Source organism: Mastomys coucha, unplaced genomic scaffold, assembly GCF_008632895.1.
Source record: "Mastomys coucha isolate ucsf_1 unplaced genomic scaffold, UCSF_Mcou_1 pScaffold23, whole genome shotgun sequence".
In the NCBI taxonomy this organism is placed as follows: Eukaryota; Metazoa; Chordata; class Mammalia; order Rodentia; family Muridae; genus Mastomys; species Mastomys coucha.
This window is the reverse complement of record NW_022196906.1, coordinates 47,578,137-47,604,444: the sequence shown is the minus strand read 5'-3', so window position 1 is coordinate 47,604,444 and position 26,308 is coordinate 47,578,137. Positions and strand designations below refer to the sequence as shown.

General features: G+C 40.7%; 2 protein-coding genes across 3 annotated transcripts in view; one reads left to right on the top strand and one right to left on the bottom strand.

Annotated features, from left to right (window-relative positions):
- The window catches only part of Acat1 (acetyl-CoA acetyltransferase 1), a 32,127-nt gene extending 20,277 nt beyond the window's left edge, over window positions 1-11,850 (top strand). Inside the window, exons 6-12 of the mRNA XM_031344049.1 lie at window positions 157-300; window positions 808-958; window positions 3,337-3,432; window positions 6,753-6,866; window positions 8,944-9,008; window positions 10,284-10,441; window positions 11,541-11,850. Coding sequence (XP_031199909.1) covers window positions 157-300; window positions 808-958; window positions 3,337-3,432; window positions 6,753-6,866; window positions 8,944-9,008; window positions 10,284-10,441; window positions 11,541-11,661 — 849 coding nt within the window. The 3' untranslated portion in view covers window positions 11,662-11,850. The remainder of the gene's footprint in view (window positions 1-156; window positions 301-807; window positions 959-3,336; window positions 3,433-6,752; window positions 6,867-8,943; window positions 9,009-10,283; window positions 10,442-11,540) is intronic.
- Window positions 11,851-20,872: 9,022 nt separating this feature from the next.
- LOC116073223 (protein NPAT) overlaps window positions 20,873-26,308 on the bottom strand; it is a 39,235-nt gene continuing 33,799 nt past the window's right edge. For both annotated transcript variants that reach the window (XM_031344962.1, XM_031344964.1), the window contains 3 exons: window positions 25,070-25,130; window positions 23,835-24,969; window positions 20,873-22,602 (listed from right to left, as the gene is read on the bottom strand). In XM_031344962.1, the coding sequence (XP_031200822.1) occupies window positions 22,525-22,602; window positions 23,835-24,969; window positions 25,070-25,130 (1,274 nt within the window). In that variant the 3' untranslated portion in view covers window positions 20,873-22,524. The remainder of the gene's footprint in view (window positions 22,603-23,834; window positions 24,970-25,069; window positions 25,131-26,308) is intronic.

Sequence of the window (26,308 nt, the reverse complement as noted above, 5' to 3'; positions counted from 1 at the left end):
GGAATGGACTGTTGTTGGCAGCTGTATGTGTAGAGTGGAATGGATCACAGTGCCCACAGCTGTGTGTGTAGAGTGCAATGGACTGTTGCCGACAGCTGTGTGTGCGGAGTGCAATGGATCACAGTGCCCACCTGGTTTTGTTGTGTTGCTGATCAGGATGTGATGGTGGCAGGAGGGATGGAGAGCATGTCCAATGTCCCGTATGTAATGAGCAGAGGAGCAACACCATACGGTGGGGTAAAACTTGAAGACCTGATTGTAAAAGATGGGCTGACTGATGTCTACAATAAAATTCATATGGTAAGAACTACTTTGAAAAAACATTGATGTGTGTTGGTACCCATGGAAGTTTACATGGTGTCAGATCCTCTGGAGCTAGACTAGGTGGGTTTGAGGCACCTGAGCAGAGAATCTAACTGGGGTACTCTAGAAGAGCAGTGTGGGCACTCAGTTGCGGAGGTCTCTCTTGCCCCCAAATGCTGCTTTAATAGGGAGTGCCATTTAATATATAACCCTTGGCTTTTCAGAACATATATATTTTAAATACTGAGTTCGATGGTGGGTTCTATAAATGTTTTAGTCAACTTTATAAAAATATTTTACTATGTCCATTTCTTCAGCATGGATTAACTATAACTGCCCTAGACTTAAGTGGGGTATTTCTTCCTAAAATGGCAATTTTGTTTCCTGCAACCATTTGAAGACATAAGGGAGGAGTTACCTAGAATGGAGGAAAGGAATGTAGAGACATGGAATTGAACTCCTAAGCCTTGAGTTATGCAAACATAATTTTTTCAAATTTCTTAGGGTAACTGTGCTGAGAACACTGCAAAGAAACTGAATATCTCACGGAACGAACAGGATACATACGCTATCAGCTCGTATACCAAAAGTAAAGAAGCGTGGGATGCGGGGAAGTTTGCCAATGAAATTACTCCCATCACCATCTCAGTGAAAGGTAGAGACGTTTCCAAAACAGACTTCACATTTTTGTTTGTTTTTGTCTTTGTATTTTCGAGACAGGGTTTCTCTGTGTATCCCTGGCTCTCCTGGAACTCACTCTGTAGACCAGGCTGGCCTCGAACTTAAAAATCCACCTGCCTCTGCCTCCCACGTGCTGGGATTAAAGGCATGCACCACCACCGCCCGGCCCAGACTTCACATTTTTAGTCATTTATTTTTCTTGCTTAGAGTTTACTATTAATAGATCTATGTGTTGTAGGATTGATGTCTCTATTTTTTTTTTAAATAATATTATTCCATGTGCATTGGTGTTTTGCCTGCATGCATGTCTGTGATGGAACTGGGAGTTACAGACAGGTGTGAGCTGCCTGCCATGTGGGTGCTGGGAATTGAACTCAGGACCTCTGGAAAAGCAGCCAGTGCTCTTAACTGCCGAGCCATCTCTCCAGCCCATGATGTTTCTATTTTAAATGAATAGTTTCTCTGTTCATCTGAGCTGAACACACTATTGGTTTTGCCTACAGTTAATAAAGGGAGAGGTTACAGGTTAGAGGAGGTAACAGTTCATCCAGTTCACAGTGCCTAAACTTACTACTTCTAGAATTTTTTTTCTAACTTTTGTTTGTTTACTTTGTGCTTATTTGGCATGTGAAGGCAGTGTTGTATGTGTGGAAGCCAGAGGACAACCTGCAGGACTTGGTTTTTTCACCTGTGTGTTCCAAGGATTGAACTCAGGTCATCAGGCTTGGTAGAAAGCTGGTATACTTACTGTTTTTAATTGAGAAACAATAGTTATTAGAATTCTTTCTCATATAAGTGACTGATAGCACATGTATGGTAGCTTATGCATTTTACATATTTAGTTTATTTATCTTGGTTTTTCAAGACAGGGTTTCTTTTTTTGTTTGTTTGTTTGGTTTTTTGTTTTTTGTTTTTTTGGTTTTTTGTTTTTTTGTTTTTGAGACAGGGTTTCTCTGTGTAGCCCTGGCTGTCCTGGAACTCACTCTGTAGACCAGGCTGGCCTCGAACTCAGAAATCTGCCTGCCTCTGTCTCCCAAGTGCTGGGATTAAAGGTGTGCGCCACCACTGCCCAGCTAAGACAGGGTTTCTTTGTGTAACAGTCCTTGCTGTCTAGGAACTTGCTCTGTAGAGAAGGCTGTCCTTGAACTCACACAGATTGGTCTGCCTCTGCCTCCCTAGTGCCAGGATTAAAGGCATACACCACTATACCTGGCCTTAAAATTATTTAAAAAAATATTTTATTCTTACTATTTTGTGTGTGGATCATATGCCCACTAGTGCAGGTGCCTGAAGAGGCCAGAGGTACTGGATCCCCTGGAGCTGGAGTTACAGGCAGCTGTGAGTTACCTGACATGGGTGATGAGGATCAAGCTCTGGAAGACTAGTAGTGTATGCTCTTTACCACTGAGCTGTCTATCTAGCCTTGCTTACATATATTTGTTATTAGTGTGCACATGTATGTGCACACATGTGCTCCATGGCATCGATGTGGAGGTCAGAGGATAACTTTGTGAAACCAGTTGCTTCCTTTTTCCTCCTACCTTTACATGGATTTTGGGGATTGAACTCAAATTGCTAAGCTTGTGCGGCAAGCACTTCTGTCTGCTGAGCCATCTTACTGACCCTAACAAGTATTTTTTAACAAGGGATTTATATTAGAAGACTATTAGGGTTACCTTCCAGAAATGAAGGATTAATGCCACCCCCCTATAGCATTACATGTGCTATAGTGCTTGGAGTCAAAGAAAGAGGCCTCAGCAGCATCACTGGAATAAATTCATGGTACATAGTAATTCCTTAGGTTGGGCTGCTTCCCAGAATGGCCACTGTGCCTGGGTTATAGATAACTAGTTCATGCAGCACTGGCTGAGCATCTACCCTGGGAGTACACACTGTGAGGTCTATGACCATAGAAGAGGGTTGGGAAGACTGGGTGTGTGTACTCTTGCCTTTAACCACAGGGAGGCAGAGGCAGGGGGATCTCTGTTCATCCAAGGAAAGCCTAGTCTATGTATTGAGTTCCAAGACAGCCAGGAATACATAGAGAGACCCTGTCTAAAAAGAAGAAAGAAAAAAAAGAGAGAGCAAGAAGGATGAACTTACTTGGAACAGCTTAAAGCATGTTAGAGGTAAGTTTCTTCCCCAGTTGGAGTCTTTTTTTTTTTTTTGGATTTTCGAGACAGGGTTTCTCTGTGTAGCCCTGGCTGTCCTGGAACTCACTCTGTAGACCAGGCTGGCCTCAAACTCAGAAATCTGCCTGCCTCTGCCTCCCAAGTGCTGGGATTAAAGGCGTGCGCCATTACTGCCTGGCCCAAGTTCGTGTCTTAACTCGGGATTACTTTTTAATTTTAGGTAAACCAGATGTGGTGGTGAAAGAAGATGAAGAATACAAGCGTGTTGACTTTAGTAAAGTGCCAAAGCTCAAGACAGTGTTCCAGAAAGAAAATGGTAAGTAGGAAGAAATCAGACATAAGGAAAAAAATGAGTTAATATGAAATGTTTATTCTTGGGCCTGACAGTTTTTGTGTGAGTATTTGGCCTGCATGTATGTCTGAGTATCACTTCGTTCCTGGTATGCATGGTGGACAGAAAATGACATGTAACCCTGGAACTGGAATTGTGAGCTGCTATCTGGGTGCAGGGAACCCAACTCTGGTCCTCCGAGAGCAGCCAGTACTCTTACCTGTGGAACTATCTCTCTTTAGCCCTGGCCTAGCAATTTAAACAAAGGTACTGTAGAAAACATCTAGATGTCACGTAATGTTTTTAAAATACTGTAATTCAAATAAAATTAACCAAATAATATAAATCCAAGGTATGTTTAAAGTTGCCTAACAGTTTATACCCTCAGTATATTAAGACTGTGTAACATGGCTGGAGAATTATTTTACACAGGCAGCCCTCTCCATAGTTTGTGAATTACATGTTAATAAGTACCTTGAGTCTTCTGTTGATGGCTGTGTTTACCAGAATTTAGTTCCTGGCTTAGCATGTGTTAAACTTTAATGTTGGAACAAATAAGAGTCTGTGTTTGTATTAGTCAGGGTTCCTTAGAGTCACAGAAGTTATGATAGTCTCTATGTAGTAAGGAATTTATTGCAGACTTAACAGTCTGTAGTCCAACTCCCAACAATCCACTCCCAACAATGGTCGGCAGCAGCTATGAATGGAAGTCCAAGGATCCAGCAGTTGCTCAGTCCCACAAGGCAAGCAATTGAAAAAGAGCAAGCTTTCCTTCTTCCCTATATAGGTCTCCAGCAAAAGTGTGGCCCAGGTTAAAGGTGTTACCACACCCTTAACCCCAGGTGACCCCGATTGAACTCGCAGATCTTCCAGTCCCAATCTTCTAGGATTCATAGCCACTATGCCACCACACCTCCAATCCTAGATGATCTTGAAGTCATAGATCTCTCTATCTTAATCCTCTGGGATTCATAGCCACTACACCTCAAGATCTCCATGCCAAGATTCAAGTCGGAAACTTGTTATGTCTCAGCCTCCAGATTAGGGCCAGGTGAGCCCTCCAATTCTGGATTGCAGTTCATTTCAGGTACAGTCAAGTTGACAACCAGGAATAGCCACTACAGTGTTCTGAATTTCCTTTTGGGAGGGTTTCTTGGAGAATCAACCTTAGAAGCTCAAAACTCTTTTACTGAGTGATATGCTCTAGATTTCTAAGTGGTTTGGAACTTTAAACTTTAAGAGCTCTTTAAGGTTGGCTGTGTGCAACTGTGATACTCTGCAATTAGTTTTTCCTTTCTTTCTTTTTTTTTTTCCCTTTTTTTTTTCCCCGAGACAGGGTTTCTCTGTGTAGCCCTGGCTGTCCTGGAACTCACTCTGTAGACCAGGTTGGCCTCGAACTCAGAAATCTGCCTGCCTCTGCCTCCCAAGTGCTGGGATTAAAGGCGTGTACCACCACCACCCGGCTGTTTATCCTTTCTTGATAGAATTGCTCATTTCCAATATAGAAATTGTCAGTCATCTTTCTGGTCATTCTCATAAAAATTTATAGTGTAAGAGCATGTGTTGCCAGGTGGTGGTGGCCCAGACTTTTATCTTAGTACATGGCAGGCAAAGATAAGAAGATTTCTGAGTTTGTGGCCAGCCTGGTCTACAGAGTGTGTTCTAGGACAGCCAAGGTTGTACAGAGAAACTGTCTTGAAAGCCAAAAAAACAAAACACCAAAACAAACAAAAGAGTACATGTTAAGCTGATATGATGTGGTGATATACAACTTTGATTCCAGCTCTTGGGAGGCAGAGGCAGGTGGATTTCTGTGAGTTTCAGTTTAGCCAACATTATATAGTGATACCCTTTTTTTTTAAAAGTATAGTTTCAGTAGAATGTTACAAGGTCTCCACTGTGAATATTAAAATAGCTTCACAGACAGTTTGTATACATAGAAATCTAGAAATCTGATTTAAAGTCTACAGCCTAATGGTTTAGTGTTCACTGACATTCAGCCTCAAGTGATTGTAGAGAATACGTGGTTCTGAATAATTTTCAAGAATACATTGTCCCCCTCAGATGAGGGAGGCTGTACTATAAAGATGACTTTGAGACAAGCAAAGGGGACAAACTGTAAAACCAGACTGGTTCTCTGGAAGGAGCAGAAACCAGCTGAGCAGGCCTGGAAGAGGTTTAGACTAATTGAGGTGCCTGCAAAAGACATTCTCCAAGCAGTTAAGCTCCCTGTACACTGCAGTGTGCTCCTGTTGTCCTGCTTTTGTGAGCTATCACCCATGTGGTAGTGGGTTTTGGTGATGCGACTGTCTATGAGTCATTTCTGCTCCTACATGATCTCTTACCCACCTTCCTGTAAGTAACCCCAGTAAAACCTTTGGTTCCTCACTATGTCTTTTGGTGGTATTCATACTTCGGTCTGTCATGGCTTCCCTATCTGGGTTACTAGATGTGAGTGCAGAGTCTCCAAAGGTGAAGTTTTGGTACATAATGATGCAGTACCACTCAGCAAGATATTAAATGTTTATCCATAGAACAATGCATATGCCATGTATGGCATTTCACACAGCTGTGGGCTCTAAGTGAAATAAGATATAAGTAAAATATAAAGGCTACAGACAGTGTGAGTGCATTTTTAATGACTTTCTAAAAATCTTTCTGTGGTAGGAAACCTGTAGATAACAGATGAGTCAGTAGTCAGGAGCTTTGCTAGAACAGGGTACTTACTACCTGGCTAGAGATGATCCTAAAATATTTGCCATGTAGAGGTGTCCTGTTTCTTTACTGTAATAAACATTTGTCAAAGCTTGCGGAAAAAAAAATACATTGAGTGTGCTATAGTTTGGGTATGCAGAGATGCCGAGAAGAAACATTGACCCAGTGCCACCATGTGTTTGAAACTCCCACACTGCAATCTTGACACTCACTTTGGAGGTAGCTTTGTGCATGTTTCCTCAGGGCAGAAATCACCTCCAAGCCTATCTATAATATGTCTATTCACGCTGGGCAGTGGTGGCACATGCCTTTAATCCCAGCACTTGGGAGGCAGAGGCAGGCGCGGATTTCTGAGTTCTAGGCCAGTCTCATCCACAGAGTGAGTCCCAGGACAGCCAGGGCTACACAGAGAAACTGTGTCTCGAAAAACCAAAAAAAAAAAAAAAAAAAAAAAAAAAAAAAACAAAACAAAAAAAACCAAAAAACGTCTATTCACTTAATAACCCAGACAGTGCTCTGTGAGTATTTGTGGGCGAGAGCAGAATGGACTCAGTGAAATGAATGTGTAACTTGATTTTTGTGGATTTCAGGCACAGTAACAGCTGCCAATGCCAGCACACTGAATGATGGAGCAGCTGCTGTGGTTCTCATGACTGCAGAGGCAGCCCAGAGGCTCAATGTTAAGCCATTAGCACGCATTGCAGGTAAATGTTGTCACCTTGTTTTTCCTCTTTTTCCCCTGGTATTGAGAATCCAGGGTTTTAGTTCAGGTTACTGATGCTGAGATGAAACACCATGACCAAAGTAACCTGGAGAAGGAATGGGTGTATTCAGCTTATGCTGCCACATCACAGTTCATCAGAGGACATCAGGAGAGGAACTCAAATGGGGCAGGGATCTGGGGCAGGAGCTGACATAGAGGTCGTGGAGTGGTGTTGCTTATTGGTTTGCTCCTTATGGCTTGCTCAGCCTGCTTTCTTATAGAATGCAGGGCCACCAGACCAGGGATGGCCCACAATGTGCTAGGACCTCCACCAAATCACAAGTTAAGAACATGCCACATAGCCTGATAGTACGGAGGTATTTTTAGTCATTCTTCTTTCACATCTTATACCCCCACTGTAGTTTTTCCCTTCCTCTTTTCTTCCAGTTCCTCCCCTTACCTTCCTTTCCCCCATCCACTATTTTTGTTTCCCTTCAGAAAAGAGCAGGCTTCCCAGGAATATGAAATAATGTTACATGACATAATGTTACAATAAGACTGCCCCCCCGCCCCCGCATCAAGGTGAGTTGAGACTACCCAGTAGGACCAAGGTCCCAAAAGAAGACAATAGTCAAGAGAAAACCCCACTCAGTTAGGAGAGGACCTAGGTCTTATGTCTACAGGCTGATTGTAGGTTCAGTCTCTGAGCCCCTATGGGCCTTGCTTAGTTGATTTTGTGGGCCATGTTCCTGTGGTGTCTGTTGACTCCTCTGGCTCCTCTAATCCTATCTCAGGACTCCCTGAACTCCAACGATTTACTAAAGGCATTTTCTTGAGGTTCCTTCTTCTCAGATGACTTTAGCTTGTGTGAAGTTGACATAAAACTAGCCAGCGCACATACGCTAAGCAAGTATTCTGTCACCGCGGTTTATCTCCAGCTCTCCTTTTGGGACAGAGACTCAGCTAAACAGGTTGGCCTGAACTCAGTCTTGTAGCCCAGGCTGTTTTTGATCTTGTTATGTTTGCCATAGCTTCCCTAGGTAGGATTATAAGATTGTGCTTAACTCTTCCTTCCTTCCTTTCTTCTCTCCTTATTTCTTTCCTTTTCTCTTTCCTTCTTCCTTCTCTTGTTTTCTTCCTTCCTTCTCTTTCTTTCTTTCTTTCTTTCTTTCTTTCTTTCTTTCTTTCTTTCCTCTTTCCATCTTTCTTTCTCTCTTTCTCTTTCAGACTGTTTTTCTGTGTAACAGTCCTAGCTAGTAGCCTCGAACTCTGTAGACCAGGCTGGCTTCCACAGAGATCCTCCTCATTCTGCCTCCCAAGTGCTGGGATTAAAGGCATGTGCCAACACTGCCCAGGCCTCTGTCATTAATTAAAATAAAAATTCTGTGTGAATGTGTGTTCTTATCTCTGGAGGTCCAAGGTGCTTTTCTCAATTACATTCTATCAGGTTTAGGGATGGAGCTGAGAAAAGATGAAAGAGAGTGCAGTGACTCGGAGAATCAGGTTATACTAGTATTTATTCATCAAACAACTAGAAAGTGAAATGGGATCGCATTTATTCATACACTCACTTCACTCACCTCCGGTCTGGCATATGTTGTAGCCTGGCTCTGATGGCTGCGCAGGCAAGGCCCGTGACATTTCCTGCTGTGCTTCGGGTCTCCGCTGGAACCTTGGTCCAGAGTTGGTGGGCAGGCTCCGGATGAGCCGGTCTCCACCCGAAGAATCTCCATTGGACCCCAGGATCTGGGCAAATTGCAGTTGCCAGACCAGGGTTTTTAAGTCTCTTTCAGCTCAGGCATTCAGCATTACTTTATCTGGCATTTGGCCTTATCACCTCCATTCACACACTCCTGGCTTGATTTCCATGGTAACATTTTAGCCAACCAAAATTGAGGTGTTCACTTAGTCAGGGCATTTACCTTATGACATTTCACAGACACATACACACTCTGGGCTGGGTTACATTTGTTATTTCTTTTATATTGCTTACATTTATTCTTTACACATTCCATCTTTGGAAAGTGTCTCTGCTTGGTAACAGGTAGTAGTGGAGTTAACGGTTATTGTTTTTGCAGCATTTGCTGATGCTGCTGTAGACCCCATTGATTTTCCACTTGCACCTGCATATGCTGTACCTAAGGTAAGACAAAAGGAGGGGGTGCACCCATTATAGTAACTTCTGGCACCAAGATTGCAGTTTCTACATTTTAAGTGTTCATTTTCAGAAACAGAGGTGATTTGGTATTGAACTTTTCCACTTCAGAAAATAGTAACTGACAGGAAACCTTAAACTCCATATTCATTAGAATGGATTAGAAGTGGATAGCTGAATCACTTGTAAATACATACAGTACTTACACGTGGAGTGGTAAAGGAAAGGTGCCAGGTCTAGGATACGGAGTGAATAGCTGCTTGCAGAGGTTTCTCCATGGACTGTATGGTTTGCAGTAAAGAGTATTGATGGACTCAGTGAACCCACATTGTTGTCTTTGCTTCCAAAGGTAAACACAACAAGTCTGTAGGAAGCCACTCACAGGCAAAGAAAAAGAAGGACACTTCAGGGATCTCAGATGTATTCAGCAAATGTATGCTTAAAGAGATAGCCTCAACTTGACTTTTTTTTTTTTTTTTTGAATGCCAAGTTCTTGCCTTGTTTTCTGGGCTGGTATTGAATTTGAGATCCCCCTACTTCAGCCTCCTGAGTGTTAGGATTAGAGGTGTATTCCACCCCATCCAACTAGAGTTGACATCTGAGAATAGTACATAGCTAAAGAAGGTAAATGTAAGAATAGAAGGATCAGACATAACTCCAGATAGGAGCAGACACCTTTGAAAGTGAATGTGCTAGGTTAGCAGCTAATGGTAAAATTTCTAAACAAAAAGGACTTTTGCAACATTTTGGTATTATTATAAGGCTAATCATTACTACAGGATGATTCCCTTTAAGATGGTCATGTTTAGTGAAACCAAATACGATCAAAGATTTCACAAGCAGACCTGTGATATTTGTGCCTGAAATAATCATCCCACAGCTTTTCTAAAGAAATCAAGGAGACTCATAGGACCAGACAGAATTCTCCAAGACCGTAGAACTAAGTAACACAGCCACCTTAGGGACACATCAAGCTACAACTTAAGGACATATAGCATGGTGTATTTTCATATAGAGAATGCACTTTTCGAACACTGTGGAGACTATTACACTATAACGTAATTACAAACAAAATTCTGATTATAATATAGAAAAGCAAAATCTGGAAAACAAATCCTTTTAAAAAGAAAAAACCCTTTCTATTTAAGCATGTAATTACTTTAAAGGAGAAATATAAAACAAAACTATAAAATCTCCAGAAAATAATGAAAATAAGTTTTGATTGCTAAATATCTGGATAATCATCCTGAATTTTATTTTTAGGTTCTTAAATATGCAGGACTAAAAAAGGAAGACATTGCCATGTGGGAAGTAAATGAAGCATTCAGTGTGGTTGTACTAGCCAACATTAAAATGCTGGAGGTTGACCCCCAAAAAGTAAATATCCACGGAGGAGCTGTTTCTCTGGGCCATCCAATTGGGTGAGTACCCTAACAAGCAAGGTGAGCCAGGCTAATAGCTGCCTCAGCATTGCTATAAGCTGCTTCACCAGCACTCCTGTTGTTCTTTGATAGAAATTTTCCTTTCTGTCCATCTTTAAGATAAACACTATTTCTGAGATAATATCCAGCAGTAAACACAGAGGTAACACATCTGTGGCTTGAAACCTAACTACTGTACGGCTTCTACTGCTATGATGAAACACCATGAGCAAAAGCAAATTTGAGAGGAAAAGAAAAGGGTTTATTTGGGCTATATTTTCACATGGTAGTCTATCGCTGAAGGAATTGAGGTCAGGAACTCCAGCAGGGCAGGAACTTGGAGGCAGGAACTGATGAAGAGGCCAGAGAGGTGCTGCTCACTGGCTTGCAGCTGCTTTCTATAGAACTCAGGACCACCAGCTTAGTTAGGGATGGCATCACCCACAATGGGCTGGGACTGCCCACATCAGTAACTAAGAAAGTGTCCTACAGGCTTTTATACAGCCTGACCTTATGGAGACATTTTCTCAATTGAGGCTACTTCCTCTCAGATGATTATAGATTATGTCAAGTTGATATAAAATTGTTAGCTTACAGTGTAGTCATTTATAATAATAAATAAATAAAAAAAAAAGGCCTCTCAGGTATTTAAAACTTACCAAGAAGGGTGACTAGTTTGGAGTGATGCTGAAAGCCAGAAATCCCAGGACTCCTAAAACTAAGGCAGGAGGCTGACAAGTTCATGGCAACCAGCACATACTATTATGTCACGACCCCATCTCCAAACAACAACAACAACAACAAAAGAAGCTAAAGCTTGAGTGAGCACGGCCAGAGCGAGTGGGGTCAGACAGAGAAGAAAAAGTGTTTGAAGACAGCTACAGTGTACTTACATATAATAAATAAATCTTTAAAAATAAAAAGTTAAAGCTCAGGTTTTTATAAGGGCTGTAACCCTCTTCCTGAAATTCATTGTCTAGATTTAAAAGTATTACCCACAAGTACTGGATTTTCAGGGAGTTAATTTGGAATAGAAACTTTTCTGGTTAGTCCTAAATTCTGTTCTTGATTAAAGAACCAAATGCTTTCTTAATCCTAGGATGTCTGGAGCCCGGATTGTCGTTCACTTGGCTCATGCCTTGAAGCAAGGAGAATTCGGTTTGGCTAGTATTTGCAATGGAGGAGGAGGTGCATCCGCCGTGCTGATTGAGAAGCTGTAGGCAACTTGTTTTAGGAGACAGTCCCATGTGACCTGCTGAAGTGAATGTGACTCTCTCGGGGCAAGTTATATTTAGCATAAGCTATTTCATTTTTTATTATTTTCTATTAAAAATTTTAAAATCATATCCAAAAAACCCATTGAAATTACAAATAAAAATTTCTTCTTTAAATTTTTTGGTAAACTTAAACAGTCTGTTACTCTATTATTTGAAATCCCAATGTAGGAACTAGAGGCATGGCTCAACAGTTAAGAGCGTTTGCTAGTTGGGTGGTGCATGGCTTTGATCCCAGCTCTTGGAGACAGGCAAGTCTACCCTTCTGGGTTTAAGCTAGCCTAGTTCACAGAGCTAGGTCCATGACAGCCAAGAGCACACATAGAAGTAGAAACTCTGGAAACAAACAAACAAACAAACAAAAGAGCATCTATTGCTCTTGCAGAGGACATTTGGTTCCCAGGACCCACACTGGGTGACACACAGCCAGGGGGGACTTGTGCACTGTATTTCACACAGAAACCAGAGAAATGAAATATTATGCTTTCCTACCTTACTTGCTGCTGGTAGAGAAAGCCATCCTTGGAGGTAACTTGTAACTAGAGTTCCCTCCTGATGAAGGTAGAGTAAAAATTCCAGCATTTTTACATCTAAATACACCAAAGAAATGAGAATATCATAGATGTAGATGGGTTCCTTCAGGAAGGCCACCAATCACCATCACAACAGCAGAACAAAGCTCCTTGACTTTCGTAAGCCCCAAAATAATCTAATATCCATGTACTTTTATTCTGCCATTAGGATGAACACTGTGGCTGCCTATGTTTTCTGTTTTGGTTTTGAACTTTAATCCTTGGACAGTTAAAATTGGTTTCAAATAAAGGTATGTGAATGTAAATAAATGTAAATGAAAATTTAAAAAAAAGATGGTGAAATCTTCCAAGTGAGCACAAGTTATAGCGATCCATGTCCACCAAACCATCACAGACGTTCTCTAAAGGAGTCCTGCCAACAGCAGGAAGAAACAGCCAATCCATGTCCACTGAACCGTCACAGACACTCTTTAAAGGAGTTCTACAAACAGAGCAGGAGGAAACAGTCACAGACCCTAGAGCACAACAAAGAATAAATCCCATGAGAGGAACTGAGAACCAGGAGAGAGACAAGACCATGCCCAACTCAGTAAACCAGCAGAGTAGAATGAGTAAGGAAGAAAACATAGTATTCAGGCCAGCCAAAGAATCAACAGAATTATTGTAATGAGAAGATAGCCTCAGCCCAAACTTTTAATGGGCTCAACATAAAATTTAAAAATACTATCTCAAAAACATGATCCACTGGGTGTGCATGCCTTTAAATCCCAGCACTTGGGAGGAAGAGGCAGGAGGATCTGAGTCTATATATCCAGCCTGTTCTACAGGAGTTCCAAGATAGCAAGGACTACAGAGAAAAAATTGCTGTCTTGAAAAAGACCAACAAAGTATTGTCTTACAAGAGACCTCTTTGGCAAAGACTCATAGACTAAAAGGCAAAATGGGAAACCATATGTTCTCAAGTAGAAGCTGAAAGCAAGTAGGTGTAGCTTTATACATCAATGATAAAGGCTAGATTTCAAGACAGCTTGTCAGATAAGACAAAGAATGTCAGTACATATTAATGAAGGGAACAATCCACCAAGAAGACATAAGAGGACTGGGAATGTAGCTCAGCTGGTAGTGTTGGCTCAGAAGACCTAAATCCCTGGGTTCTATCCCTGCACTACAGAAACATACAGGGAGGGAGGTGGAGTAGAGGAAGAAAGGAGGGAAAGAAGAAAGGATTGAAAGTATATACATTATGAATGTTGATATGCTCAACTTCATAATTCTGAATGTGAAGTTTCAAATTTCGAATAAATGGCTGAGATGCCCTTTTAACATACCAAAGCAGACCTGGCCTCTTGGTTTCCCCAGCATCCCAGTCCCAACCTGTTACAGGAGTATGGCTGGCATATCTTCCCCCAGAGGCTCTTCTCTATATAATCCAGACACTTTGGTTGCCCGCCTTTAGTCTCCTGGCTGCTTCACCTGGTTCCCCTCCCTTCTATCCCCATCCCCTAACATTGCTCAGCTTAGTCTGATCATGTCTGTGCTGGACTCTCCCAGCTGTAACTCTAGCTATGCTCTCCTATCTATAAGGAAGTTTCTCCTCCACCACACCTAGGGAGGAGTCATGTTCTTTCTTTTCCTCTTTATTTTGTTCATTCACTAAACAAAACTGAACAGTATTATCTGAGTTTATTGCCACTCATCAGTAGATAACATCCAAGGGAGGGATTTAGGAACAAAACTTCAGAATACAGAACCCAGATATAAGTCCACAGCTATGGCTGATTCTCAGCAGCTGTTGAAAAGCCTCCAGAACAAATGATGCCAGAAAAACTGGATGTCTTCACACAAAAGAATGAAATTGAACTCTGTATTCACCTGTTGGGGAATGGTTTTGTGCACTGTATGTTCAGATGATTGCTATGCCCAGACACATGGTTGCAGTCCAGAAGATGGCATAGTCAAACATCTCTGGTCTCTTATGTAAAAATTGTTTTCTACCACTTATGATTAGTTAATATCTAATCAGTCAATTAGCTGGGTAAGAGAGAATAGGGTAGGACTTCCAGTCCTAGTCAAGAGGATCCCAGAATGAGATAGAGAGGGGAAGAGAAAAAGAACCACGAGAAGAAAGTGTGGAGAGGCCAGAGTAAAGTGGAAGCTTAATGGTTCTTTGGAAAGTTGGTTGGTTGGTGTTTTGCTGCAGCAAACACATGAAGGAATGCTTAGCTGAAGTGGACACAGGTGAAAGGATGTTTTGCTAAAGCAACCATGTGAAAGGACATGTGATGGATTCTTTGCTAACAAGATGCATCAGTCGGCCTTACATTACATAGTTGAGCTGCATTTGTTGAGACTCCATAGAGAGAAACACGCCAAAAAACTTCTGGTGGTGTGCTGCAGTTTCTTGCCACTTCAGTGGACTCAGGCTGATTGGCAAAGTGATGTCAGCTGAGACAGATGCTCGTGCTGAGACAAGAGGCGTGGAGGACTCGCTGATGTTTGGAGGTCCAGTGATGAAGTTTGGCTGGGCTTGCTTACAGACCAAGCTGTGCAACGCTTGTGGGTCTAGAGTCTTCACTCATCTTTGCTTTCCCGGGAGAAGCAAAAAACTTCTGGCATCCCTCTGGGTCCCTCCTGCTGACTTGAGCTGAAGATGAGGCCTAGCTGTCTGCTAGGTAATGCCATTGCTGCTGATTCGTGTTTGCTAACCCAACTCTATGGAACTTGACTGCTGGTGTATTTGTGAAGTGTCTTCTGAGTGGATCAAGCTGCCGCTGCTAACCTGAACTGAACTGCTGATGACTTGCTCCAAAGAACCTTTCTAAACAGGTCCACCTCCACCCCCATATCCTTTCTTTACCACCACCTCTAGTAGGTGGTGGGCTAAAAGGGAGGTTAAAGCATTCAAGAACAATCATTAAAAATAGGTTTTGAAAAAACTAAAATTACACATGTGGATGGTCCAGGAAGGTTCACAAGGCCATGAGGAAAGGGCAGCCATGAGAACATACGTGGACTAGAGGGAGCAAGGACAAGACTCAGACTGAAGGTAAAGGACCACATGGCTGAGAAACAGGCAGCCTTAGAGGGTTAGAATAGCTCAGAACCTGCTCAGCATAGTGTATGCAGCTTGTTAATAAGAATACCATGTCTCTGTGTCATTTATTTAGGAACTAAAACGGGCTAGTGCTGGCACAGAAATGCCCTGCAGTTATTTGGGAGCAAAAGGGAAATAAGCAATCCCCTAAATTACTTTTATATTCACCTTGCACAAAAACCAGTTTTAAAATGGATCAAAGACATTAATTTATGACGAAACCACTACAGGAAAACAAGAGAAGATAATTCTCAATACAGGAACAGAAACAAGTACTGACTAGGATTCCAGCAGCCCAGGAAAGCTGAGCAAGAACTAAGAAATGGGGATTGCACAAAATTCAAAGTTCAACACAGTAAAGTTAATAGAATGGAAAGGCAGTCTACAGAATGAAATACTCACTATTCATCTGACAGACTATTAATATTCATGATAAAGAACAAAAAAATTAGTAACCAAAGGGGGAAACTCACACCAAATAAACCAATTTGTGCAGGTGAGCAAACACTTCTTAAGAAGTGGAAATGGTTTGTAAATATGAAAATGTTCACTATCCTTAGCCATTAGAGAAATGCAAGTCAGATCTAAATTTGGGGGGCTCCACTTTACTAAGTGCCTGTCACATAAGCATGAGGACATGATCTCAGATTTCTAGCATCCACATAAAAGCTGAGATTGGCATATGTGTCTAACCCTAGCACAGGGCAGGAGATGCAAAATGGCTAGGCAGGTGGATCCTGGAGTTTGCAGGCCAACCAATCTTGGTTATTAGAGTTCAGTAAAAGAAAATATTTCAAAATGAGAATGATGCTGGAGAAATGGTTCTGGCTCATTTCCTTAAAACAAGTTTTGTACACTGTTCTTCCAAGGACCCAAGTTCAGTTTCCAGCACCCATAATGGGTGGCTCCCAGCTGTCTGGGAACTAATGGCCTCATTTGGACATGTACACAAAACCATACTCAGATACACATGATTAAGAATAAAAATGAAAAAGGTATTGACATAAGACACACAACTTACCCTTACCTCAGTTCTTGCCAAGTCACGTTGCAATGATTGGGACCAGCCTTGCCTAACAAACTTGTGGATACAAGAAGCTTCCAAAAGGGCTCTTTCTTGACACTCCCTGGTTAGTTCACACAAGAGCAACGGCCAACATGGGAACAATACTAGAGGCACCGCTCTTCAAATATGGGTTTGACTCTACTACTGCTCTTACCATTTTTTGCTCTGTCCCCTTTGAAGGGTAGCTAGAGATCAGGCAGAGATGGTCCTGGCTTTTCAGGTCAGCAATGCAAGTCTTGGATTTATCTTTAAGATTCCTAACAGATGTGCGCCAGTGACAAACAAGACAGAGTGGGATCAAAGAGCCCTTAGGCAGCATTTCCCATTTCAGTAAGGATCAGGCTGACCTCTCATTTTATTGCTATACATCAAGAACCTTCCCTGCTCCTTGCCTCAAAAAGTTCTGCCAGTCAGAACTAGAAGGAAAGTGTGCAAGAGAGACTAGATTCTTACTGGGTGTGCAATGCATACTTTGTCTCCATGTAAGTTTCTTATCCAAGCCAGGCAAAACGTTCCCGAATGTACAGCTAGTTGTTACCAGTAACTCACACTTTATAGTATTATCACTAACTCCTTCAAATAGGAAGTAAACAGAACCCTACTCTCAAAGGCCAGCGACCACAGGGGTTCATAGGATTAGAATGTCTATAGCAACAATGTCCTAAGAACACTGCAGTCCCCTTTTAAGTTGTGCAAGCATGGCCAGTGCACATGTGTTCGGCCTTCCATATCCATCCTGGAATCAACCTCAGTGCATTATCTCCCTGGATACCTGGACTGTTCCAGGCTCTTTCATAGTTCAGTGCAGCCTGCTGTTTGACATCAGGTAGAATAGGCCACGTGTGTTAGCAAAGTGGAACTGGTGTTGCCCACAGAAGCCGACAGAACTACAAGACCCAGGTATCCACTGGCTGGAAAAGACCAAGAGTGACTAGCACAACCAGGTGAGGAAATCTGTGATATGGACTTGTGCAGGAACCATGACAGGTCAGTTGAGGCAGATTTAGGGCCTGAAGCTTGCCCAAGTTGCTGAGATTCATGTTTTTGGAGGTCTCTGAGCTCCTGAAATGTAGTCTTTTAATAAATGGTCCTGGGTTAATAGGATATCCACATGGGACATCAATTCCAGATGGATAATTTCTTAAAATAGGACATAAAACAACAAAAATTTGAAGAGAAATACAGAAATTATTGACATCTGAGATCTAGATACACTGAAAAATTATTTTTAAGAAGGCAGACAATTCATTACAAAGGTAGGCAAAAGATATGGATCGTTCACAATAGCAAAGACATGATTTTGAGCATGAAAACCCCAAGCTCTGGGGACAATGGGGAAGACCCTAGACTGCCGAGCAAATCACCACAATCACTCAGGACAATTTAAACATGTTTGGAAATAAACAACACCGTGACCCAGCAATACCACTGGATGTGTAAAGAGTATACTGTTGCAGGATATTTGATCACACGCTGAACCCCAAGATCGTGTTATTTACCTTCTTGTGGTGTGGCTCAGCCCTAGCACTCACCTTTAATCCAAGAGTTCAATAAAGTCAACCATAGGTGAAGAGGTAGAACAAGCAACCAGCAGACAGAGTGAACACAACAAGTAAACAGAAAGGGGTGGGAACAGCCTATGAGTTGAAGGGTTTTTAAGACACCGTGGGGAGGGAGAAAGAGCTTTGTCCTTCTGGGACATTGGTGGAATAGGAAGGTCAGCTGGGTGCTTTCTCTGCCTCTCTGAACTACTGGGTTTTCAGCTCAGGACCTGGCTCCTGAGTCAGATCGAACAGCTGGGATTTTTGTTTTTAAAATGACAGTATACCTAACTGAAAAGTGTAGCAATTCCCCAAACATAAAAAAGCATAGCCACAGCCCCAGATTAGACATGATTCGAACATAAAATATTTGCAAAACTAGATTCAATGTTTAAAAATCAGAATGAATACATACACAGTATTGAGGAAGATTGAATAAAACATGAGTAACGCCCACAATGACTATGCCACACTAGTAAACTTACAATTAATACAAGAAGCTTGGGGCTGGTGAGATGGCTCAGCGGGTAAGAGCACAGACTGCTTCTTCCGAAGGTTCTGAGTTCAAATCCCAGCAACCACATGGTGGCTCACAACCATCCATAATGAGATCTGATGCCCTCTTCTGGTGTGTCTGAAGACAGCTACAGTGTTCTTATTTGTAATAATAAATCTTTGGACCGGAGCAAGCAGAGTCCTAAGTCAATTGCCAACAACCAGATGAAGGCTCACAACTATCTGTACAGCTACAGTGTGTACTCATATACATAAAATAAATAAATAAATTAAAAAAAAATACAAGCAGCTCAGTCCATGATTCTAGGGACCAGGGCAGAGGTGACCCTTTTGGCTGGGGGTCATTAGGAAGGATATAGGTTTTAGAGTTTTGAAAGTCTTGATCTGGACAATCTGTAGTTTGAGGAGATCCCTTGAAACGACTTGATGCGTTTTTCGTTTATACACTGTATATGACTATAAAAAGTTTACATTGGGTATCAGTTTGATACCTATAGACTGGGGAATGAAAAATATTATGTCTCTCCCCGTATAATTGAAACAAGGTGTTTCCACAAGAGCAGAAAACTATATGTCAGTAAAACACTGCAATTCATAACATGTCAAATCAGAGCCAAGGTGTTTCAGACAGTCAGAGCAGAAATTCACATTAATTAAAAAATAACATTTCTACATAGTTCCAAGAACAATTCGAACTGGCTATGGAATGCAGAGTTCTCTAAAATCAGCTTGGCAAGAAATCCTGAGGATAGTGAGACACACAAAGCTTTATCGAGTGCCAGACTTGGTAGCACACCCTATGGACTTCAAGCCAGCCTGGTCTACAGTGAGCTACAGGCCAGCCAGACTTACTTAGATTCATTCTCAAACACCCCAAACCAAATCAAACCCAAAAGAACTTTACTGATACTTACCTCATCATTTTTATCATTTGCTCATGGCAATGCTCCTGCCTCAACCTCTTGAGTGCTGGGATTACAGGCTTGTGCCCCCATCTTGACCTCCATTTGCTATTTAGTATCAATTAAACTATAACCTTAACATATTTCAAAAATTTTTTTCAATAGAAGTTTAGTTTGAAATAGCGTTAATTCTGAATAAAGAAGTATTAACAGGCATACTTGAAAGATCATGAATACTAACAGCTAGAGTTATGATGCAACCAATGAATACAATCTATGCACAAAGTCAACTAGTTCATACATATGCGGGTAGACGTCGAGTGTGAAATTCTTCACTCTCAACTTTTCGGGCCAAATGTATTTCATAATTCAGAACATTTTGTTTCTAAAAAGTAACACAATATATGTATCATATATCACAAAACAGCATACAAACTAAGTTAAATGCTATATGCTAAATGAAATAAAGGACTGTAAGAGGCCTCACAGTCTTGAACAATATTTTGCCATGAAATGAGCTTTAATATTAAGTTGGAGAACAAAGAATTGGTTGTCAGAAGTTTTTGGATATTAGAATTATAAAAGATTGTGAATCACAGTAAGATTAAATACACATGAGCACATGAGAGTTAAGTTTATTTAAAAAAATTGTGGTAGCTGGGTGTGGTGGCACATATTTTTATTCCCAGTACTGGGGAGGCTGAAACTGGTGAATCTGTTTTAGGACAGGCAGGGTTACACAGAAACCCTATCCTGAAGAAACCACCAGCACCACCACCACCAAAAGCCAAACCAAACCAAACCAAACCAAAAACCCAAAACAACAACAAAAAAACAAAACCCCAAACAACTAAACCTGTAAACTGAAGACAGAGCAGATGAAGATCTGAATTTGGATTTCAAGGACCCATGTAAAAGCTGGTACCCTTGCTTCAGATGTGGTAAACAAACTCAGGAGGAGAGCTGGAACTTGCTGGCCAGCCAGCAAAACCCTTGTCCTAAGGGGAAATGACAGAGAAAAATAAAAATACCTGATATTCTTGTGTGTGTGTGTGTGTGTGTGTGTGTGCGCGCACACACACGCTCAAACTATCTTTGGACTATCTAGTGGTTTCAGGCTAATTCACTAGGAATCTTGAAAGCCAGGAGAGGTAATGCACACCTTTAACCCCTAGCACCTGGAAGGCAGAAGCAGGAGCATCTCTGTGAGTTTGATGCTAGTCTACATAGGTCAACAAGGACTACATAGCGACCCTGTCTCAAAAAAACAAAACAAGACAAACAACACGACAAGAATCCTGAAGAAGCTCTGTGTGTGGTGTATGCCTGCAATACAGAGGAGGTAGATGAGGAGGACCAGGAATTCAAGGTCATTGGACTATGTAATAAATTCAAAGCCAGCTTGACCTACAGGAAAGACACTGACTAAAACACACATACAGCTATAGAAAAAAGCATGAGTTAATTTATATATGAATTCTCATTATGCAGCACATAGATATGAGTTACATAAGAAAGTCTGTAATTTCCTGAATTATATGAATTCCTGAAAAAACAGAGAATTAACTAAGCTACAAAGAAATTTAACCAAAAACTTCTAAATAGGGCTGTCAATATAAATCCAAACTGGTAACGTTAATGAAAATATATTTATTCAAACCTAACTGTAGAAGAGACCCAAAATGAGTTACGTAAACATTAGCTGTATGCTTAATTAGTTCCTTAGGAATAAAGATCAGTCATATAAAATTTCTCAAAATATAAAATTTGTACAGTAAAATCTAGCAATTAAAAAGACATAATTTATATCTTGAAGACGTTTTTGTTGTTGTTACAGTAGGATGGATTTATTTCTTAAAGGCCCAGTACAAAAAATGATTGAAGAAAGTGACTTTTTAATAAAATATACACCCGTAGAAAAAAAATCCTAATATGCTGATATTTAAACAGTTAAGAACTTAAGAAAACACTTCAATATCTAGGCACAATCGGTCAAGTATTAATGATAATTTCTGTCATTCCTTTAAAGTTTAAGCCAGCTTTTCAACTTGACTGTTGTTTATGAGTCAGTCCAACACAGAGAAGGCACCTCTCACTCCCCTAAGGACCTTTTGAGAGTAACTATTTATAACACTTTAAAGAACACAAGGTTCTATAGGTTATGTATAAACACAGTTATTTACACATCCCATTTTAGGGTAAACTAAATTACAATATAACTATGATTTGCATTTTTACATCTTATGATGGACATGACTTTCAAAGACACCAGAAGACAATCCTCCATATAAGCTTTTACATACAAGATTTAAATTAAATGTGCATTGGTCACTAGTATGTGAAAAAGTCTATGAATTAGTGCAATTCTTTGTTTCCCCAGTGCTTAGGGAAAGTTTACGTATAATCAAGAAATCTTGACTATTACATAACTCAAATTTTTATGGCTCAATAGTCTAACCACTTAATGTTCTGTAAAAGATTTCAAAAAGTTGTAAGTGAAATATCAGAACACTTAATAAATGGTTTATAAAGATCTCTTTAAAACAAAGAGAATAGATGATCAGAATAAAGTATAAAACTTCAGAAATATAGTTTTTACTGAAATTTATGAAGGGTGATAAAATATTGACTCTAGGGGGGAAATCATCAAACTGTTGTTTTCTGATTAGATATTTTACTAACCAGTTGAGGTGGTTATCATTATTATTTTTTACTTAGTGGCTTATCTAATATTGGCTGAAGGTAATTTATAAGAATAATTATCATCTTCCTCCAAAGGAGATGAGAAACTACTCCAGAAGAATAAGCCTCGGGTATCACAGGAAGTCAAGACAGTGTGGGAATATTAGGTTGATTTAAGCTCTATTTTTACACAATATACACATGTATACAATATACAGTGTCAAAGCTGTACAGTTATGCAGGTTGGGTTTACTTACATTTCTGCGTATGTTCTTTTTTCTAAAATACAAATATTCCATGAAAATCTATTTACAAACTAGGAAGCTGCTTCAGAAACAGCATGACTTAGATATAAAGTGAAACCTTAGTACAGTCAAAGTGCAGGTCATGTTCACAGTCTGTCTCCATCCCATTTCCTATGCGCAGTTTGAAGGGCACTAGTTTTAAATAGCTACTGGTCTCTATGTCAGGGTGTTCACTCATCATAATGCAATGAGAGCAAGAATTTGTCCACATCCATTCCTGCTGGAAATGAACTAGGTAGCTTCTTTTTCTGTCAAAACAAAACAAACAAATAAGAAGAGAAGGAAAAACAATAAACTCTAGGCCAGATAATTTTCTTAGCAAATCACCTAAAATACTATACTAGGCTCTTTATTACTAAAATTGCATCATTTTTGAGTTTGTTAGAATTTATTTCTATAGGGAAAGACAGACAGGTTTTACTAACCCAATTCAATGTTAGTTTAGGGCAAAAGGCAAAAAACAAATCTAGAGTATATATATATGTATGTTGAGACGAGAGACATGCTTCTTTTAAGATGGTCATTTTTCTCAAATCACAAACTTTTACAAAGCATTACCAACAGATGCTGTTTTACTACACTCATTTATTGTGTGTGTGCGCGTGCGCATGCATGTGTGCGTGCATGAACGATTGCGTGTAAGTCAAAGGACCGCTGTTGGGACTGGTTTTGCTTCTACATGGTTCTCAGGATTGAACTCTATGGTGATCAGCCTTGAAGACAAGCACCTTTACCAGCTGACCCCTTTGCTAAAGAATACTTCTCACTCACCAAGCTCCAACATTAAGATAGAGGAGATGCTTTTTAAATTATTAGTCTAAAACAGACTACAAAACCATAGGGTGAGATGATTTTAGGTCAAATGATGAGGCACAGAGGAAGAGACCAGAGACTAGACATAAACAGGCAGGCACAGGAATGACACACACTTGATATAGAATTCAAACTCAGGCTTGCAGGACAACAAACCTAAATGCCACTTCTCTAACTTACTATACTTTCTCCTCTACAGCATTCACATACTTTCTATTTATTTCATCTATTTGGTAAAACAAATTTTAAATGCATTTTATTTATCAATGCTATCATCCTTATACTGCCTTAGTATAGACAATCATGGTTAAAGGAAAAAACAAGGACATGAGTTTTTCTGCTCCTCTGCTAGGTTAACCATCTATAGACTATGGAAGGAATGGAGAGCATGCGGTGTTTTACTTGGTAATTCATGTAATGGTAGTTTCCCAGGCTTTCACACTTTCTGTATTTGCATGAAAAATCCCGGTGATACCTTGACAGAAACATTGACTTCTCCTAAGGATGATACTTATAGACAACTTGTATCACTGGGACTAGGAAACACTACTAAGTGTATAGTTTTGGGGATATATTTATTCATGTAGCTGCAGCAAACACTACTGAACTCTCTAAACACTGAAGGAAGGGACAGGAGTGGAAATGAAATGAAAACTTTCAAACTTGCCTTGATTTTCTTCTTTTTCATTGGTACTGACGAATTTGCAAGATTTTTACCAGAAGTGCGGGAGTTTCTCTCACACTCATCTAATTCCTCAATTTTCCGTTTCTTCGTAGTGCTCCTTGAAGATGTTCTAAATTGCTGCATGTTGTCTTTTAGAGGAGTTGCTGTAGTCCTAGCAATTGCTGCTCTAGAGAGGATCATGAGCGTGTGGGCAGCCATGCTCACACTGTTTTCACTGCCTGTTTCACTGGCTGGGCTGCAGGCAGGCAAGTCTGCAGTGACAGGAGGGATCATTACTCTGGGTACATTGCCTTCTTCACCACCACAGCGTCTACTAGCAGGGGCCTTCATACTGTCACTAGCTTCTTCTTTATGCTTTTCCCCTGCTCCTGAGCCAGGTGTCCGGGGTACTGGCAAGTCAGTATCGGCAATCCTATTTACTGGGCTGTGCAATGGAACATCCTGCAGTATTTCTACCCCAATTAAAGAACTGGGAGATTTACTCTGCTCTTGTTTTTGGTCCTTCGAAGACCCACCTACAGAAGTGGTGGTTTTATTGTTAGAGGGTGTGGCTTGCTTTTTGGTCAATTCCTGAAGTGAGGCTATGGCTTTTTCATTCCTCAAGCTCCCATTCTGCTGCCCGCCAGGTAGTTTGGAGGTGTCTGGATTCTTCGGCCTTTCCCCATCACTGCACAATTCATTCTCCTTGTTAGCTGTTGCTTTATGGAAAGATTCAAGGGCCATTTCTGTGGGGGAAACTTTCTTTTCAGACTGAACTTCTTTCACAGTAGTGTGTCGACTAGAGGCAGTTTCTGATTTAGATAAAATCTTGGGCACAGTTTTCTCTCTCTCTCTTTTGATGGCATTATTAGGAGATGTTTTTAAGGTGGAGGAGAGAATGGGTGAGTCAAGATGAGGAAAGGGTGTTTCCTTCTTCTCTTTGTTTTGGGAAGTCATCTTATACAGCGCTCCCTGTGTATTTGCCACAGAAGAAACAGTACTATCGAAGCAAAGCACCCGCCTATGACTTTCAAATGGCTTGCTGGCAGGAGCTAGCCTCTCTCCTGAGAGGGGAATCGTGGTGTCTTCTATTTTTTTCCCAAGTTCAGTGGCTATATTCTTATCAGACACTTCAGTTCTACCGAAACGAAAATAAAACATTTCATTTTTTAGCAATCCTCCCAAATCAGACATTTAAGCATTTTAATAACTTATGATTTAACATATTTTATGCTCACCTTTGCGTATGACACGCTTCTGAAAGACTGGACAAGTTTGTCAAATTATTTACCTGTCTTCCTGGAATTATAAATTAATTCATTAGAAATTATAAGTTAATTCTTTGTGAAAGAATATATTCTTCTGAAAGAGAATGAGTCAGATGATATTACAATGAGTAAATCAGCTTATCTGCAAACAAAACTCTCCCATATACTTTTTTTTTAATACGTAAATTGTTTTACAACATAGACTCACCCACTCTATAGAGGACATCTAGATACAGACCCAATGATTTGCTTTAATTGCAGGCAAACATGAATTCAACCTTCAGGGCCACAACTTCTAATGCTCCAGATGGTGCTTAGTGCACCAACTCTCTAACAGTGTTTTTGAATGAATAGATCCCATGGATAATGCATGCACACGACCAGGTTCCTTACAGAAAAACAGAGTTGTACATATAACAGAGACATATCCCTTAATAACATCTAAGTTAGTCATATGATACAATACAAATACCATGTTAATAGCTGACAATGTACTGTTCACAGAAAAATGATGAGAAAGGTATTTGGCACAAATGTAATTTTTTAACTCTTTAGAAAATTTCTACCTGTGGCTGGCAGAATCTACAAATGTCAAAGAAACTGAGAAGGGAATTCAACTGTACTTAGATCAAGATAGCTATTTAAGAAAGCACCTGGGCTGACTGCCTGACAGTGTGGCATTGAAACAGAGGCACGAGGATTTTTGTTTACTAACTGCCAGCCTGGTCTACAGAGCAAGTTCCAGGACAGAGAAATCCTGTCTCAAAAAACAAAAGAACAAAATAAGGCACCTTGGGGAAAGGGGCTATGATGAATTAGAGGTGGTGTTTGTGAGACCTGGAGTTTGGATGGAATAAAGTCAAAGTAATAAAATCACCAATGGAGAAAAAAGGGAAAGAGCCATATGAAGTAGACACAGGAGTAGATTAGATGGGCTTTTCTCCATAAAGAAGCCAGTTGGTATATCCAGCCACACCATGCTGCTTATGCTGGGCTGGGTCCAGGGAAGTGATATAAAAAACTCTTAGCACAAGATACCCGAAGAGCTGGGGAAAAACAAATATTCCAACTAGAGGATGAACTTAAGGTACATGGAGGAGAGAGTGAAGCCACACGCCACAGACACCTGAGAAGGGCAAGAGGCCCTCGCTGCTTCCTCACCCCACCCCTGTTACTACTCAGAGGAGCCACACACTGGGACTGCAAAAA